Below are 19,327 nucleotides of genomic sequence, written 5' to 3'. Positions count from 1 at the left end.
ATCAAATAACTGCTCTCTGCAGACGAGCGTCTGGACTCAGCCAAAGATCTTTTGCGAGGGAAGAAGCTCCACTCTGTAACACAGCTGCTCAGTCAGAGTGGACCGGCTGATTCTGTAGCTCCAACTGCGACACAGACAATCAAACAGTCTCATATTGCAGACAGATCCTCGACTCTCTGTTCTGTTATTACTGCAGGCGATCAGATCATATTTGTACGTCCACGCGTCACCAGCCTACGCTGTGAGAAAGAGCTGCAGCACTGATCCCGAAACCAGGAAGTCAGTTAGCATGTTAGCTCTTCCTGTTCCCTCGTCCCAGAGTCAGTGTGTTTCTGGTTAAATGTCTGAAATAAGGTCTGTGGTTTTAACACAAGCTCAAGACATTTTCAGGTTTTATTCTCCGACATAAAATGGGTCAGTAAATCCCCCACTCCTGATGTTTGAAGCTTTTACGTGTCTTAAAAAAGGCGGTTGCTAACGAGTGTCTAAATGAGACTACAGAGGTTGTCGGGGACGTTGACATGAAAACCCATCTAAAAAAAACCCATCTCAAAAATACATCATCCCTGCAGGACTTTAGGGAGGTCCATCATCTCACCGTCAGTGCAGAACTCCTCTGTCACTGATGGTGCTCTGGCAGTAGCAGCATGAATCCTGCTCGTTCTGTCACTGTGGATTTGACATTGTCACTCCTGACGCAAAAGACACTTTGCTGCCTTATTTCAAACAACCAGCAAATGTTGTTTGGATCCGATTTGCAAGATTTACTGTGGGTTTTCTGCAGTTCAGTCTTTCTAAAATCAATTGGACACAATCAGGAAATTCCAAATCACTGACTACAGAGTTATAGACTCTTACACTTTGCCTTTGCAGAGTTATGGGTCACAGTGGACGTGTATCGGGATCGTGGCCAACAATACTTGACTGGAACATCCCTGAAATTTACAGTATTGGATGTTTTGTCTTTGTTAAGGTGATAAGGTGTTTGTATGTTACAGTCCAGTGCAGCAGGATTATGAAATATACATTTACAAAGAGCCAGTGGAGCAGGTGAAAGACTTCTGGTTTCACTGAGCATTCATGTTTTCTTACCACATCTGTCTCTAACACACACACACACCTATATGCCACTCTAACAGTAATAATAAAGCTGTGTGTGCCGCCGTGTTTCTGTCGGTAACGGTTTCTCCTTGTTGCCTGGCAACTGATGATGATTGCGGCTGTGAAGTGTCCTTCTGAGGGCCATTAACACACACACACACACACTCTGAATGAAGCAGTACAGAACAGATGTGTGTGTGTTCTCTCTCTCTCCGTCTCATTGTTCTCTCACTTTCATCTTCACTTTTTTCATCCATTCATGTTCCTTTATTCATCCTTTCACTTCATCTCTGTTTCCCTCTCTTGTCTCTTTCCTTCCTTGAAAGGATAATTCTGCTGATGTTTATCCACCAGACAAAGGTGATCACAGATACATTTAGTTTGGAACAGTGTTAGTTGTGTATCGTCAACATTTCACCAAATTAGAAAACGCTCATATTAGCGACTAGCTGTAAGCTTTTGTTTCACGAATTCAGACTCAAAATGATGCACAACCAGCCAGTACGTTTACATGCAAACAAGAAACCAGGTTAAACCGAGGAAATCAGTGTTTAGATGGTTCAATAATTAGATCTCTGCCTGACCTGTGAGTCAGCTGCAGTAACAGATGTATTTGGACAGTCTACAGGCTGCAGCTGTGGTCAGACTCTGGGTTTAAATATGTGGAATAAATCCTCCTAAAACCCGAATGTTGTCTGCATGTTTAGTTTCTACTAGCTGTTTGAACAGGAAGTTGTTGGTGGAAATCTGACTCTGAATCTGATCAAACTTCTGATGAGAAACTCAGAAATTCTGACTTCCAAGTACAACTGGAACGCACCATTTTATCTTGATCTCGTCTGTAGAGTGTGTTGACAGCGATTTCTGCCATCTTGTTCTTACGCTGTTGAGAAGTTTGTGATGTTTGATTGCAGGAAAAAAAAAAGAGTCCTTTAACAAGGACAACAGGTCTAAGTTTACGAATACATCCCAAATACATGGCCAGGCAGTTGTCGCTGGCTGTGAGGAAACCAGGTTTAATGCCGACTCTAACTCAGATACTTTCTCCATTTCTAATTTTAATTTGAGGATAAAACCCCTCGAGATGTATCCTCTCATTTTCAAGGGGTTCCTTAGACACAAAAGGGTTTAAACAAAAGTAAATATAATGGTGATGATAATCCAAGTGACACAAAACAGTCCACAAAAGCATACACACAAGTGCTCTCCCACAATCCCAAACCACACATGGCACACCTCTGTTACAAGTGTCATCTACACAAAACTAATTAACACTGCAGACAAAATAACATCATGCCAAAGCAGTGAGTCTACCTACAGGTTAATATGAAGGTTAAGAAAACCAGAACAAGTCTTGATTAAAGAGTAAAATTGTTTTTGTTTAGCCAGAAACGCTGCTATATATCAGTACCAGACCCCAATGACATAAACAGAACTTTTACAGGGAGCTGCTGGAATACCACTGCCTCCATCTGTTTGTTTGTTTTGTTGTGTGACTTTCATTGGTGGAAAAAGTAGTCAGATACCTAAAATAAGTAAAAGTACCACACAATAACACAAACAAACTGACAGGTTGAAGTAGCAGCTCTTCTTTTCTGCTCAGTAAAATTACTGTTTTTGTCAATGCAGTCTGGTATTGATATATAGCAATGTTTCTGGTGCACGCACAGTTCTAAAGATTCTTGTCCCTGTCAATGATTTAGACCTCAGAACAACACAGGTTCAAAAATACCAGAGTTATTATTGTTGTGTGTGTGTGTGTGTGTGTGTGTGTGTGTGTGTGTACATATTCATCAGTCCTCTGACTCTTCTCATCAGAGCCTATTGACAAGTAACATCTCTCTCTCTCTCTGTTTCCAGTTGTATGTTCGTGTCTCTCACTCAGGTTTATACCTTAAACACACACACACACACACACACACACACACATGCACCTTTATAAATGGCATCATGCAGCATGTCCTGTTGTCATGGTGACAGCCTTCTCTCATCCCCATTAGGTGTTCTAAGCGAGGACCAGTGCATCGCTGCTTTAGTCGCGTGAAAACCTCACAGCTCCAGTTTTCATGTTTAAGCTGCAGAGGAAAGATTAAGAATCAAAAAAACCTTAGACCTAGTCGTTAGTCGTAATTCAATAAAACTTTACATGAAGTCTGATCAGTGACGTACGAGTCTGGTCTGCTGGTTTTTCTTAATTTGCTTAAAATTGTAACTTAAAACTGTGGCCATTTCCTTGTCTCTAATTCTCATCGCAAATGTTTTAGCAAACGCAATTAGCAAATGTTAGCATGCTAACACTCTAAAATAAGACGGTGAGCATGGCAAACGCTGTACTGGGAAAAAAATTCTTGGGGCAAAGACTTTTCTCTATCTGCTGTTGTAAAGTTAGAGAGGCTAGAAGAAGTGAACTAGACAGGAAGTGACATCATTACTTTCAAGCTCTTTACATAGTGATCAATACATCAATCAGTTTACACTTTGATCAGAAATGTCAGAGACAGAAACGTTCAGGTTTAAAGAACGAAAGCAGTTAGCTTAGCTTCTGCTCTGCTCTGAAAACAACTGTAGCTACAATGACTCTGTTACCCACAATGCCTTGCAGGGCGATCACAGAGCTGTACAGCACATCCAGTACAGAAAGACACTGAACTGAAGGGAATAAAGAGAGAGAGAGAGAGAGAGATGGAGGAGAGGAAGGAGAGGAATCAGCCTTGAGTTCTTGCTGCCATGACAACAGGGCAGCGCTGCTATGGCAACGCCACACACACACACACACACACACACACACACACACAGTGTTGAGGATAGGATTACAGCAATCAATACCAGACTCCATAGACAAAAACAGGGATTTAACCAGGAGCTGCTGGAATACCACTGCCTCCATCTGTTAGTGTGTTTGTGTTACTGTGTGGTACTTTTACTTATGTGAAGTATCTGATTACTTCTTCCACCACTGAAACAACACTAACACACCAACAGATCGAGGCAGCAGCTCCTGTGTCCTGCACTGTAAAATTCCAGTTTTTGTCAGTGGAGTCTGGTATTGATAAAAAGCGATGTTTCTGGATTCCAAATATTTTTGTCCCTATCAATCATTTACACCAAAAAGATGGAAAAATAAGTTTCAAAAATAGAAGAGTAATTAGTTAAGGCTTTTGGGGGTTGTTTAGTTACTTTTTATTTAGGAGGCGTGGTTGGTCAGTTTGTGTTGCCTGAGATCACTGAGCATCACAACAGGTTAGCAGCTGTGTGTGTGTGTGTGTGTGTGTGTGTGTGTGTGTGTGTGTGTGGTCGATAGCAGTCTCAGCGGTGCTCTGCAGTCAGTCAATGTGTTGCTCGTTTCAGCAACGCGCCATCGATCCTCGACATGACGGCAAACTGCACCTTTAACTTCCTGTGGTGTCACGTGTGTGTGTGTGTTTCTTACACTTCTATCTTTGTGAGGACCAGGTATAATTTTAAGATAACGAGTGTAAGTTCATCTTTGCTCTGCAGCTGCGACAGACGTGACATTTTTAATCATATATTTGTGAAATTATAACTTTTTTAAAATCATAACAAATGTAATTCACTGTCAGATACTGTAATAAAACTGTCAGGCTGCTGATTAATGTGATTGGATCGTTAAAGTCTGAGGTCGTCAGTTAATTACCTGAACTTCTTGACATGAACACGAGTTCACTCTGTAAATTTATCACATCAGTGTTTCACTTTCCACTTTGTTCTGTTTGACGTTTCTGTCCATCACTTCCTGATGATAATTTAAATTATCTGAAAATTAAATTATTATTCATCTGCTGAGGAAGATTAAAGCTCACCTCAGTCCCTCTCCCGTCTTTTTTTGTTTGATCTTTATGAGTCTGTCTTGATCTCAAATTCAAATTAATAATGCATAATATACTAAATGTATTATTCTGAAATACAAGGACATACATTTGGGGAACTGTGAATGCAGCTTATATAATATTTACTATATAAAACACAAAATGACATTTATTTTCTTATAAGTTTAGAAAATAAGCAAAAGAGCAGAAGAGAAATGTTGTGTGATTCCTGTTTTATTTGATAAAGAGCAGATACTCAAAGGAAGGTCTGAGATGTGAGGAAATATTTGAGAACTCATTGTCTTTCTCACAGAGAGTTCGATGAAAGATTGAAAACACTCTTGTGTCTGTTACAACCTGCAGTTGGCTAAGTTAGCTTAGCATAAAGACTGGAAATGGAGGGAAACTGCTAGCATGGCTCTGCCCAAAGGCAACCAAATGAAAGCACTGTTTTATATTAACATGATCTCTGCTCTGTTCTCTGTCTCCGTCAGTTACCGGAGTGTGGTTTCTATGGGATGTACGAGAAGATCCTTCTGTTTCGTCATGACCAGACGTCGGAGAATGTGCTGCAGCTGCTGCGCTCCGCCTCTCAGATCCAGGAGGGAGACCTGGTGGAGGCCGTGCTGTCAGGTGAGACAGGTTACAGCATCGACCCTGCTGTGTCTTGACGTTGATGTGATTCAGTGTCGTTATCTCCAGAGTAAACCTCCCGAAATCCACTTAGAAATCAGAGAAAAAAGACGCATAACAAGAATCATCATGTTGTTAAGTTTTCCTTCAGTTTCACAGTGATTGTTGTCTGAAAACAGGAGCTGCTGTTACATAATACAGCAACTTTTAATGAAGACAGTTTGCCAAAATGCAAACAAATACAGGCTAAATTTAAAAAGGGGGGAAAAATTCCTAGGAAGGTATGTGGAGTGAAAAGAAAAACAAAATCTAATGGAAAAAACAAAAAGATGTATTTTTGTCAGATCTCGATAAAGTTTCATGATATCTTGCAAAAGTTTCTTGAAATTAAAGTTCACATAAAAACCAGGAGGTCAATATAGCTGTAATTATTACTGAGGTGGGAAACTCACCCACCTCCTGTTTACACATGAAAATCAAGTGAAAACAGGTTCAGATTCAGAGTTTAGTCTGGAGTTTGTGTGTCGCCTGTTTGATTCTGTAAAGGTGTCAAACGCTCAGCAGGTTGGACTTCACCTCTCTGGATGGATGGGTGGGTGGATGAGTATGTGTGTGTGAGGATGTCTCACTTTGCTGTCACCTCCTGGGTGATGCTCACACACATGTCAACACTATAAACCTCATCAGCCTTCTCCAGTTTTCTCTCTACTCTGGCAGCATTTTGTGTTTTTCTTATTGTCGACAAATCTCATGAAAAGAACAAAGCAATCAGTGAACTGAAGTCACAAAGGATTCTGGGTAAAACTCAATCTGAACAAACCAAAGAAAATCTCTTTCAGGTGTAGATTTACTGCTTAATTGGTTAAAAAAAAAACCTCAGATTTATACTGTAAACATTTTTTGGCAGCTTGAAATGCAGCTAAAAGTCTCCAGATGTGTCTGATGATGGTTTTCTGTCTGAGCTCGGTGTCGTTTCTGTCGTCTGTCTGGCTGCCGTCCAGCTCAGGACTCAGGTGTTCACACGGCGCTACACTAACGGTCTGACAGCTGCTGCTCCCCAATTTCCTGCCTCTCAGTCTCCACCCAGTCAGTGTGTGTATATGTGTGTGTGTGTGTGTGGACATTTGCATATTGCTTGTCTGAATTTGTGTGTTTGTTTTAATGAAGATGTTTGCATTTTCCCACTTTTTTCCCCTCTGTGTATAAATTCTGGTTTATCACAGTCTGGGGCTCATGGATATATTTTGGTCCAGCATCCCCATCAATAATAATAAAAACGCATTCTCCAAACTCTCCAACAGTTTGGGTTTACGACATTTACTCAGGCCCTGTTTCCTTGACAATCTTTGAGTAATCTTTTGAAAACGCCACTCTTACTGTCATTTTGTAAACTTGCAATACATAGTTCTTGTGAAAACTGTGACGTCACTGCCCCCCTTCGTGTGAATAGCTGTGATTCGTGCAGGACTGATCCTAAAACCTGGAAGTAAGTTAGCATGTTAGCATGTTAGCACTTCCTGTTCCCTCGTCAGACATTCATGACATTTTCAGGTTTGATTCTCCGACATAAAATGGGTCAGTAAATCCCCCACTCCTGATGTTTGAAGCTTTTACATGTCTTAAAAAAGGCGGTTGCTAACGAGTGTCTAAATGAGACTACAGAGGTTGTCGGGGACGTTAACATGAAAACCCATCTACTCACCAGTCCACCTTTACAGCCTCGTTGTGTTTCTACTCACGCTCTTTCAAACTCTCACTAACTTTCTAAGAAGAAAGGCTTTTGTAGAAGAGCTCAGAGCTAAATGAAATGACCAGTTGGAAGCTTAGTGGTGGAGACGTTGACGTCATGTGACCGTGGTGTAGTTGGTTTATAGCCTAACATTAGCTTCTTACTTCAAACATCAGAACAGTGGTGTTCATCTGTGAAGATGATCTGATCAACTAAACCTGAAGGATCAGAAACTTTAGCTGCTCACTGTTTATTTTCTGGAATAATCCAAAACACTATGAAAAAATCCCACTGGCTTTTTGTGGAGGAACCAGGCTGATGCTAACTTCAGGTTGGACTACAGAAACACATCATCACTGCATCATATACCTACAAACAGAACAACAACAATAGCAAGACTATCAAGCCTGCCACCTACTGGCCTGGGCACATACTACCAGATGTCAGTGTCATGGAAGGGAGAACTTTTTCAAAAACACGAAGGAAAAACTTTTATGTTTTTAGTAAAACTGTTGTTGTGTAAACAGCAGCTCCTTTGATTGGTCACCTTCAGCACCAACAGTCTCCGGCCCTTCTTTTACCCTCTGACCTCTTGTGTGGTGGCAGAATTGTCAATGAGACATTGTGGAGTAAATAGGTAAAGTGAGGAACAGCCACCCATACACAACACATAACGTAACTGTAACAGAGGCAGGTTGTGTTCACAAATGTAGACGCAATGCAGAAATACTGCTACCTGCTGGACTGGAGCAGAGACGACAGTTGACTGTTGAGATTAAAGAAGTTTGTCTCTTCAGAATTCACACCTGAGCACCTGAAACATCCAGGTCAGGTGAGACAGCTCTGGTCCTGGATCAGGTCTAATTAGCTTAATGTTAGTGCTGGAGCTAACTGAACATCCTGCTCCTCTCAAATGCTCGGTTTGTCTTTTCTCCCCCTCTTCAATTCCTTTTGTTTCTGTCATCGTCTACCTTCTTTTCCAACCTCTATGTGCTTGTCTTACTTCTCCTCCTCTGTCTTCACCTCCATCTAACACCTTCTTTTGCATTTTCTCCCCCACCTCATCTTCTTTCTTCTCCTTCTTTTCCACTCATCCCTGACCCAAAACTCTTCCTTTCTTTCCTCGTCCTTGATATTTTCCACCTCATTTACAATCTCCCACCATCTTGCACTAATCCTTTCCCTTCTTCCTCCCCTTCCTCTACCTTTCCTCCCCCTTCCCTCCTCCTCTTCCTCCTCTGACACTTAAAAACACTTTTGTTAACGGCTCTCTGCCAGTCCCACTGACAGCTCGAGGTGTGGAGGAAACAAACAGGAAATTAACCTTGTACGGTGTAACAGGCAGCTCCAGCCAAGCGAGCTGATTGGTCACAAACGACCTGTAAAAAAAATATCCTGATGATTCCTGAAACACTCAGACAGACAGGTTTTATTGGCTGTGAGTTGGTTAACAAACTCTGCTGTTTCCTCCTACTCAGCGTATATGTTGATTCAAGTTGTTTACAGTACAGAATAAACCCCGAGGATGATGGGAGTTCACAAGTCAGCTGCACTTTCTCCCTCATTTATTGTTTAGATTCAGTTTTGCATAGAGAAAAATCCCTAAAAATGACAAATGAGCAAACTTGAAAAAAGAAAAAATCAAACAAAACAAAGATGCATGCTGCAGTTACTAATTTTAAATGTGTGAACAGTGTTTACATCAGCATCCAAGTTGCAATTATGACTGTGAAGCTTTTATTTCTCTACTGAAATATACAAATTTCATGTGCACGGACACATTTTTTTTTGTGACAGTGAACACGACTTTCAAACTCATTTAAAGTTTTCTTTGGTTTAGGATCAGGGGAAGATGGTGGTTTTGGTTGTGTCTGAAATCACTGTGAACTTTTTTTGTATTAAACCAGACCAGGTCCAGACCATTTCCCTGAACCTGAACCAGGAGCTGTGAGAGTCTAAACAGAACCAGAAAAATGGTAGAAAAAAAGTTGGAGTCACTAGAAGGCAGAAAATGGTTAGATGCTTCCCCAAGTGAAGGATTTCAAATATCTGAGGGCCTTGTTCATGAATGAGGGTAGCAGTGATGCAGACTTTGCAGATCTACCAGTTGATCTACACTCACCTGTGGTCACCATGGTCAAGTAGTGATCAAAAGAAAGAGGCTGAAATTAGTTTCTTCAGTATGGTGTCTGGGCTCAGCCAGAGTAAGGAACTCAGAGTAGAGCTACTGCTCCTCATCACACCAAACCACCACCAGTTGAGGTGGTCTGGGGATCTGATTAGGATCCTCCAGGACCTCACTGAAGAGATTACATATCCCATCTGGATATGAGGAAGAAAATGCATAGATGGTTGGATGGATAGACTGCAAATCAATCAATAGTCAATAAAGATGGATAGATGGTTGGACAATGGGCAATTCCTGTCCATGTAGACTAAATAAATCCATACATTAAATACCGTGACTGTTTGACGAACTGCAAGTCACGCTTTCCCACAATTAAAGTTTAGTTTATTGTTATGAAACCGTGAATGTAATTATTAGCGCACCACTCTGGGCTGTTCCACCACCGCTGGTTTACAGTTTCTCCACCCGCAGTGTTTGTTTTCTGGTTGTGGGTTAACAAGCAAAGCAGCGAGTGCTCCTTAATGCTCCTAATTCCAGCACAGAGAACACACACATAAACACAGGCATTTATATTCAGACAAGGACTACCTAGGAAACCCTCACACACATACACACACACACACACAAGTCATTTTCTGAAGCATATAATAACAGTTCGGGAGCTTGTTCAGACTTCCAAACGTATGTTGGCCCTCCAAACAAAAGGCATAAACAATAATTTGAATAAATGGAGGTAATTTCCTGCAGCAGAATGTCTAATCAGAGCCGTATTCTGCTGGAGGACCACAGCACAGGGCGAGAGAGTGTGTGGAAGTGTGTGTGTGTGAAAGAAAATGAAAAAAGCGAGAGAGATTCAGAAATATCATGCAGAGAGAGAGAGAGGAATGGAGCGAAAACCATATCCCAAACTACCCATCATGCCTTGCCAAGCCTGCTGGCCAACCAAACAAACACTCGGTCCATCTGCGCCTGCTAAGAGCCTCTCATACCTCCAAAACATTTACAAAATATCCCTAACAACCCATTCATTACTCTGTCTCTCTGTTGTTGTGTTTATCTCCCTCCTCCTCCTCTTCTTTCTCTCTCCATCTCTGGCTGGTCGAAGGAAAACTCTGATGATGTTCTGTAGTTTTCCGAACCAGCGCTGAACGTCTCCACTGTGTATCCAGAGTCAGATATATCTGATTCCTCTGAGTCGTAAAGCTCCGTTGTTTCCAAAAAACTATTTAAAACACATCAGAGACACAGTAGGTGACATGCTGCCACAAATACTCACTACAGCACCAAACATGAATCCATCCTCTGCTGAAAATATTCTCCGACAAATGTGCTATTTCCTCCTTTGTTTGAAAAAACATTCCTGAGAGACAGGCCTAGTAGGGAAATCAGGAAGTATTGACATACTATGGAGCCCGGGAAATGACATGGATTAAAAAAAGATGGTTGAAAAAAAAGAATCATGTGAAACTTTTGTGAAATCTGGTTAAGAGACTAGATCTAAATCTAGTACAAATTGTGACAGAACCGCTATGCTAATGTAAGGAGTCGGTTCAGGTGGATGAAAAACTGTCTACTGTTGGTTTCTGTTGTTGAATCTGCACATGGGATTTGTTGATAATAAGAACTTTTTCTTTAAGACTTTCAATTTGGAGAGGCAAACTGAAACCTGAACCTGAAGCACCAAATGTCTTGGTGCTGCCAGTGTACCCAACTGGGTTTTTGTGAAAACAGCTGGAGGATGTTTGGGCTCAGATGGCTCTTCTGGCCAGCAGCCCAGTCACCCCAGATCAGCAGCTGCTCGTCTCTAAGACGCTTTAAAAACATTTAGGGAAAACACAGAGTAGAGAAATCGCTTCAGGCAACACCACAGTGAAGAACTGCTTGGTAAAATTCCTGTTTTTGTCAATGGAGTCTCGTGTTGATCTTACTCTTTAATAAAAAGGTCTATCTCTGTAGGAATCCTATCCATAATGTTGTCTGTCAGGCAAAAATAGACTCTGATTAACTGAAACTAGTAACGACTCATTCATTACTCATAACTTAATCATTAGTTATTCTCTGTCTCTCTGCACCACCACATCAAACTGAGTACTTCCTCATTACTTCATTATATCACAGTTCCTTAACAATAAAAAAAGTATTTTAATCGTAGTTATTGTTATTTTCTGATGCGTTAGTGATGACAATGACTAATATGGATCTGTGTGGAAATGCACTTCCACCAAACACAAATTGTTTTATGAAAAATATTTAGTATTTGCATATCAATTTTTTTTTAAATTATTTATTATTTTTTGTCAGAATAATAAATAGTTTGGTAAGGTAACATGATGCTAACATCTGTAGTCACCCATTCAACAGTTTTGAAACTAAAGCAACCTGAAGCTTCTGCTGAGTTTCGGACTTTCTGTTTTTGTGCTTTATTTTCATTTCATATCACAGGATCCACCTGTTGTGGATGTTTTGGCATTGTGTTTTTATTTAATAATCAACAGCTGAGGGAGAGACAGGAAACAAGGGCAGAGGCCACACACAATTCAGAATAAAATACAGGGTGTGTGATAAAAGCAAAGAAAACAACACAAAGAAAAGATAAATAAAATTCTGTGTGAGGAACCAGGATTCAGCACACTGGGTAAAGAAATCATCTGTTGGCCGGGCTGAAACTCATTGGTTCCTTAATATCGTTTCTGCAGCGTCAGCCACGGTGGAGGACTTCCAGATCCGTCCACACTGTCTGTTTGTCCACTCGTACCGAGCGCCGGCCTTCTGCGACCACTGTGGAGAGATGCTGTGGGGACTCGTACGACAGGGACTCAAATGTGAAGGTACAGATGACAAACAGCGGATGTTTGTTCATGTATTGATGACGAGGCTCACGTGGGTAAATTGTTCCAGCACACAGTTTCCTCTCGTCGTCTTCTTTCTGTCCAGGTTGTGGTCTGAACTATCACAAGCGTTGTGCCTTTAAGATCCCAAATAACTGCAGTGGGGTGAGGAGGCGTCGCCCTTCCAACGTCTCCCTGACGGGGGGGCTGGTCAACATTGGACGCCCCCTTTCTGCTGAACCCTCACCCCCTCACTACACTGACGATGCTTTACTGGTCAGTAGACTGGAGGAAATTAGTTAGCATTTTAGCACTGAAATAAGGTCTGTGGTTTTTAACACTGAGCTTAAGACATTTTCACTTTTTATTCTATGACATAAAATGTAATTTTCTTTCATTAAAGCTTTTGAACCCCACTTTAAATGTCTTTTTTTCTCTCTGTCGCTTCCTCTCATTGTCCAGTCTCCAGTCAGTCCTAGCATGGAGGTAAGTCCCATGATAATACTGTAATAATGAAACTAATAGAACGCCTCAGTTGCATTTATGCTTCTGATTATTATGGAGTACATTATTTGAGAGAGACACTGGTCTTTGTGTCCCTCTCTCTTCACAGCAGAAGAACCAGTTGGATTACTTTCCCGGCAGAGAGCGTCGTTCCAGCTCCCAGTCGTACGTTGGCCGTCCCATTGAACTGGACAAGATCTTGTTGTCGAAGGTCAAAGTTCCCCACACCTTCCTCATCCACTCGTACACCCGACCCACCGTCTGTCAGCACTGCAAGAAGCTGCTGAAAGGCCTCTTCAGACAGGGACTCCAGTGTAAAGGTGAGCATAATGTTTCCTCAGCAGCATTATTTAGATGTTCATGTCAAAGTACAACTCTAGCATCTGCACTGTTCACAATCTGATGTCACGACCGGCAAAAATCCTGTTTCCAGGTCCAACTTTGCCGCAGTGTTGTGTCCCATGTTGTTTGAACAGATCTGAGACCAAAAAAGTTCAGTGTCATTCTACTAGTAACATCACTAAGCTAACCTAGCTAATGTTAGCACAGGTTAGCACCCACTGGTAACAGCAGGTACCTAATATAAGCTATGGCTTTGCAGGGTGTTTCTTGCTACATCACGACTTAACAGGTGGATATGAGAGACTTGGACAGAGCAAACAGTCATAGCATTTAGAAGGAACTAAAAATGAGAATGTGACCTAACAACTCCTCTCCTTTTCTCTCAGATTGTAAATTTAACTGCCACAAGCGATGTGCTCCCAAAGTGCCGAACAACTGTCTGGGAGAAGTCTCTAAAAATGGAGGCAAGTCTCAACACACTCATACACATCTTTACCCATACAGCTACAAACATTAACCTGAACCTAGAACATTGTTTTTGTCCTGTAGAGCTCCTGAGCCCAGGGGCGGAGTCAGATGTCGTCATGGTGGAGGGCTGCCTAGACGACCACGACGTCGACCGAGGTGGCGGCCTGTTGGACGACATGGACGAAGCGCTGACGTCAGAGGGGGGTCTGTTGCTGGAGGCGGGGCCCAGCGACCTCTGCGACCTGCACGACCCCGACCTGGACGAATCGCCCCGAGCCATCAGGTAACAACAAGGAAGCACACAGATGTATATAAAGGCAAAGAGACACACACTCGTAGATCTGAGGTTGTGCTTTGTCCCGCCCCCTGCAGCCCCTCCACCAGTAACAACATCCCTCTGATGCGAGTTGTTCAGTCCGTCAAACACACAAAGAGGAAGAACAGCAACGTGATGAAGGAGGGCTGGATGGTCCACTACACCAGCAAAGACACTCTGGTACTAATTGTCTAACTGTCACTTCACCTGTCTGTTGTATTTTTGTCGACCTGTCTGTCTTACCTGTTTAGTTTACCTGTCTACCTGTCTGTCCACCTGTCTCTTTTACCTGTCCACCTGTCTGTCTTACCTGTAGTATTTTCACACATTGAATTATTAATTCAAGATAAAACCTTACGAATGCTGGTACAAAGCAAGTTCATTGACCACAGTTGGGTTGCTTCACCGTCAGTGACCTGATGGTTGGAAACCAAACTGTCTTTTCATTAGGGCTGACTGTTTGATGCATCAGGTAGAAGTCCTTGATTTGACTCTAAAAATGTCAGCAATGTTTCTGCTGTTTACTTTTTTAGAGGTGAGAAAAATGTGGCCGCTGCAGTGTTATACAGTTGCATTTACATTACTCTGCAGAGGGCTTTTAATTTGAAACAGCGGTCATAGGAATTGGGGAGAGGAGGAGGAGGAGGAGGGGAGGCCCCCGAACTGTTCATCCATCCGTTAAGGATGAGTCGGGTCAGAAACGGGACAGAGTGTCCCGGACCGAGTTCAGCTGCTTTCACTGACATCAACACAGATTTCTCTGAACTAGAGCTGAACCCCTACTGCTCCGATTGATTGATTGATCGTTCAGGAATTATATTTAAGGATTTAATTATTTATAAGATGTTTGAGCAGCCACATTTTTAAGGAACAAACTTATTAGGATTATTTTTAACAACAGAAACATTCATCCTGCAGCCGAATAATCAGTTTAAATATTAAGGATGACAACAGGTGAATGTTATCTGAAACAAAAATGTCTGAATGATGATTTTTTTGTCAGATCTCTGCTCAGAAACGTTCCCCACTCTCATGTGGTTTAGTTCAAACTGCGATGGAGGGATGTGGAGGTGTTGCTGATCTGGATCGTTCAGCTCTGTGTCAAAGTTGAAACGAGTTGAATGTGATTGTTGAGTGATGTCAGCGTTTTTCCCCCTCTTTTCCTCCTCCCTCCCTCCATCTCTGGACACTTTCATTTCTCCTTCCTCTCCTTCTTCTCTGTTTTCATCTCACCTTTGTTTCCATCTTTCTCTCCTTTTTTTCTTGTCCTCCTCTTCTCTCTATATTTCAGAGGAAAAGACATTACTGGCGGTTGGACAGTAAATGCATCACATTGTTTCAGAACGACACCGGAGGTAAATATTACAAGGTAAGAGGATCTGCATAACTCTCTCTCTTAATCTGCTGCTAAATCAATTTAACTCCAAATCAAGTTGGTTTGAAGTTCCTCCACAGCCAAAAGAGAAGTTTTCAAATGGTTGAATAATAACTCAGACTTGGAGTTAACTGATCTTCACAGCCTTTTGGATTCGTACAAGTGACATTTTGGGAAACTTGTTTGTTCTGATTAGCCTAATATGATATTTTTATGAACACATTTTATTAACATTTACTATGATCAATAACTTTGTTGTCTTGTGTGTAAAAGCCTCTCAGTTGTGTTTGTGTCGAGTGTGTTGAGTTTGACTTTATGAGGCTGCAGATCTTTGTTGTTTTACTTTCTGTTAGTTCAACTTTAAAGGTTTTGTTTAAGAGGATTGTTGTTGGACAATCATTTCTTCTTGGAATAAAGATTTGATTGAGGAAAAACACACTTTCTTTAGCAACCTATTCTCTGCCATTTTTGGTATAAAAACTTAATTAAGTTAATTTTCCCAATGATCTCTTTAGATTCCCATCCCTGATCAAAAGCATAAGTAAATAAAGGTATGAATCTGATCAGTATTTGACTGACCATGCATTTGTTCTCATCTCCTCCTCCTCCTCTTGTGTCTGCAGGAGATCCCTCTGTCAGAGATCTTATCTCTGGAACCGGCCCAGACCTTCTCTCTGCTTCCTGATGGAGCTAACCCTCACTGCTTCGAGATCGCCACAGCGTCACTGGTTTACTACGTCGGAGAGAACCTGCAGAGAGCTGAATCGTCTGTGACGGGCAGCAGCATTCTGGTGAAACCCCCTACAAATAGCCCTGTTAAACCAATGAGATGTGGTTGAAATCTCAGAGAATCCTTCATAAATGCACTGACTGTTTGAAAGTGCTGGAACACATCACTTCTATATGAACCTTCAAACATTTAATACTACAGATATTTGCAAACAACTTAAACTCCTTAAACTGTAGAATTTAACATACATGCACATTTATGTTAAACAAATGCAGCTACAGGCATCATTCAACAAGAAAGAGTAAAAGGTGTATTACCTGTTTTTTTTTTTTCTCGTTGATTTCAGGTCAGTGGCGTGGGGCAGGATGTGGCTCGGATGTGGGAGATGGCCATCCAGCACGCTCTGATGCCAGCTGTTTCTACGGGAGTTTCCCATAGTTCTCACCGCAGTGGACACAGTAAGAGTTTCACTAGTATTTGTTCTTTTTTGTTCCAGAAACATCGTTGTATATTAACACCAGACTCCATTGACAAAAAGAGGAATTTTACAGAGCAAAACTCAGGAGCTGCTGGAATACCACTGCCTCCATCTGTTAGCGTGTTTGTGTTACGTGGCGTTCAGTAACTTAAGGGAAGTAAAAGTACCACACAACAACATAAACACACCAATGGATCGAGGAAGCAGCTCCTGTGTTCCTGCTCTGTAAAATTCCTGTTTTTGTCAGCGGAGTCTGATATTGATATATATAGTGATGTTTCTGGTTAAACAAAAAGGATCTTAGTCCTTTTTAGCTCTGTTTCTGCAGGAATCCTATCCATAATGTTGTCTGACACCATTTTAGTCCCTATTAAGTCAAAAATACCGAAACCGTCCTGTAATATGAACAGAGGACGTGCTTCACTTTCTGTGCAGTCGTCAGTGTCGTAGAGGATTTACTTGGACAGATATAAATGTCTTTACAGCTCTGATCCGTCTCTGAAATGACTCCTCACACACTTACAGCTCAGGTATTAATGTTCATGTTGCCGCTGAATTCTCCTGCAGACACTCAGATTCCCCTCATGGCCGTCGACACCCACACAAACCCCATCAGAGATATTTCAGACCTTCGCTGACGTCAAACCGATCATGACTAACACTTTGCTGTGGTCGCAGTACCTTCTCTGACTCTTGTGTGTTCACCTGCGGGGAAAATACACTAAAATAATACCGTGTCTCAGCTGCCAGAGGCTACAGGCTTCAGATTTTTAACAATTATTTTTTATACAGAGTAAATATCCAGGGAGATAGAGTAAATACACAGGTTAATGCACTTGAAAAGAAGCTTCTGGGAGCAAAACTGTCGCCCAAGACTGTCTTTAAAGGTGATGTTTAATTAATTTGCTTTGATTATAAGAGTTTTCCTGCAGCTTTAACTGTTTGTATCTCATCAACAGAGGAAGTTTCCATCAGTATTTCTGTCTCCAACTGCCAGATCCAGGAGAACGTGGTGAGAAAACACACAAAGACACACAAATACATACATTACATAAATTACAGTTTTTAAATGAATGAAGAAAAAGAAAGTTTAACGCCAGCAGGTGCTACTAGAAGCCCTGATATAAGCAATGTGTTTTACAGTGTTTCTTGAGGCCATATCTTCCTTTCGTCAGTCGCCTCAAAATAGCAAAAATAGCTACTTATGACTAGCTTTATTTGCCTTAACTGTTAGCTAGGTTAGCTAACTAACTTTGTTTTTCTTCATTCATTCAAGAAAGAATTGTGACGAGAAAGAGAAGAGGAAATAGCTGCAGTTGAGAAGTTACAATTCTTAAACTAATAAAGAAAAACACTTAAAGTTAGCTAGCTAACCTCGCTAAAATTAGCACCAGCTGGTAAAAGTGGGTACCACATCTTCGTTTTTTGGTTGTCAGTGTTGTGTGTACCAACCCAAAATAGCTAGCTAAGATAATTTATTTTCACCTTAGCTGGGTGAGCTAACTAAGGCCAGCTTTATTTGCCTTACCTGGGCAGCACAGAAAACGACTGACAACTGAAACACGAAGATGTGAACTCATAGCAAGAAACGCCCTGTAAAAACCATAGCTTATATCAGAAGTACCAGTGCTAACGTTAGTCAGGTTAGCACTGCAGCATCTAGAAAACAGGAGAGACTCAGAGAAGTTGGATCTGAAAACAGTATTTTCCCCAGTTGTGACGTTTCAATTTAAGAAGCTGGACTTCTGAAATGGTCGTGGTCTAGCGTAGCTCATCTGACCTTAAGATTACTGCTGGTTTACTTCTTCTGAAACATTTTGCCTGTGGTCAGCTTCAGGTTTTGGTTCTGTCTTTGAAACCACATCCTGTTTCTACATCGTTTCTCCTCCGTCTGATTTTTTTCATCATTACTTTTCACCCGTTTGCAAAACAAGGTCGAGGACACATCAGTATGTTTCAAACAGTCCGTACATTTACATCATAAAGATTTACATGAAGCCTCAAATGTCTGCAAACTCCATTCATGTAAATGTAACCTGCAGAGAACATCAAGTCCCATTTCCATGAACCTCGCCGTCTCCAAGGTGAGCACGTCTTCAAGCACCTCAAATGGAGATTACTGTGATTACTCACTCAGCCAAACGGTTTCCATGGCGACGGATGGTAATTAGGCAGCAAGCTCAGGGGGGAGGGAGGTGAGGGGAAGGGGGGAGGAGGAGGTTTATAATATTGTATTTCTGTCCTCTTTTGCCTGAGGTGTGATATTAGGCTGTCAGCTAACAGGGGAGAAAAGGGAGACGTGATTGCAGACAAATGAAGGAGAAAATATTTTGCAGTTTTGGTGTCAAAGCTGTGGCAGATCACTGACGCTGTGTAGTTACACTCGAGGAGGCGCGCAGTAGGCTGCTCCTCCACAAAAAAAAACCTCCTGAAAGATCCTCCACCAGGCGATGAATTGATGCTTTTGTTGTTGTTGTTGTTGTTGGACCTGGTTTCTTTCCATCAACTTGCCTTGTCATTTAACAGCTTCTGACCTCACACTCTAATCACCGAAACTCTCTGTTTTCACTGCAGTTTAAATCCTGAGACAATTTGCAAACACAAGTCATTCTGTCTCAAAATGGAGTGAACTTTGGAGTTTACTCTGCTTACTAAGGCCTCAAAATCAAACAAAACAGTTCACAACTTTAGGCGACACGTTTATTTTGTTTTTCTCAGACTGACCCAAGACAACCAGGTAACAGTTCATAATACAATACAATAATATAATACTTTATTGTATTGAATCACTAATTTTTACAATAAATTGGCTCAATTATTCACCTTCAGAAAGTAATTAAAATGCACAGGACATCGTATCAGTCCCTC

General features: G+C 41.5%; 1 protein-coding gene and 1 long non-coding RNA gene across 2 annotated transcripts in view; one reads left to right on the top strand and one right to left on the bottom strand.

The window, feature by feature from the left end:
• Window positions 1-19,327, bottom strand: part of LOC127143588 (uncharacterized) — a 57,211-nt gene that overhangs the window by 6,273 nt on the left and 31,611 nt on the right. The gene's annotated exons all lie outside the window — the stretch shown is intronic.
• Window positions 1-19,327, top strand: part of prkd1 (protein kinase D1) — a 33,367-nt gene that overhangs the window by 4,469 nt on the left and 9,571 nt on the right. Inside the window, exons 2-13 of the mRNA XM_018673002.2 lie at window positions 5,423-5,561; window positions 12,115-12,246; window positions 12,353-12,522; window positions 12,709-12,732; window positions 12,860-13,070; window positions 13,479-13,556; window positions 13,642-13,843; window positions 13,933-14,056; window positions 15,168-15,245; window positions 15,875-16,042; window positions 16,328-16,439; window positions 17,419-17,471. Coding sequence (XP_018528518.1) covers window positions 5,423-5,561; window positions 12,115-12,246; window positions 12,353-12,522; window positions 12,709-12,732; window positions 12,860-13,070; window positions 13,479-13,556; window positions 13,642-13,843; window positions 13,933-14,056; window positions 15,168-15,245; window positions 15,875-16,042; window positions 16,328-16,439; window positions 17,419-17,471 — 1,491 coding nt within the window. The remainder of the gene's footprint in view (window positions 1-5,422; window positions 5,562-12,114; window positions 12,247-12,352; window positions 12,523-12,708; window positions 12,733-12,859; window positions 13,071-13,478; window positions 13,557-13,641; window positions 13,844-13,932; window positions 14,057-15,167; window positions 15,246-15,874; window positions 16,043-16,327; window positions 16,440-17,418; window positions 17,472-19,327) is intronic.

This window comes from Lates calcarifer, linkage group LG19, assembly GCF_001640805.2.
Source record: "Lates calcarifer isolate ASB-BC8 linkage group LG19, TLL_Latcal_v3, whole genome shotgun sequence".
In the NCBI taxonomy this organism is placed as follows: Eukaryota; Metazoa; Chordata; class Actinopteri; family Centropomidae; genus Lates; species Lates calcarifer.
The sequence above is the reverse complement of the archived record's forward strand: the minus strand, read 5'-3'. Positions and strand labels throughout refer to the sequence as shown.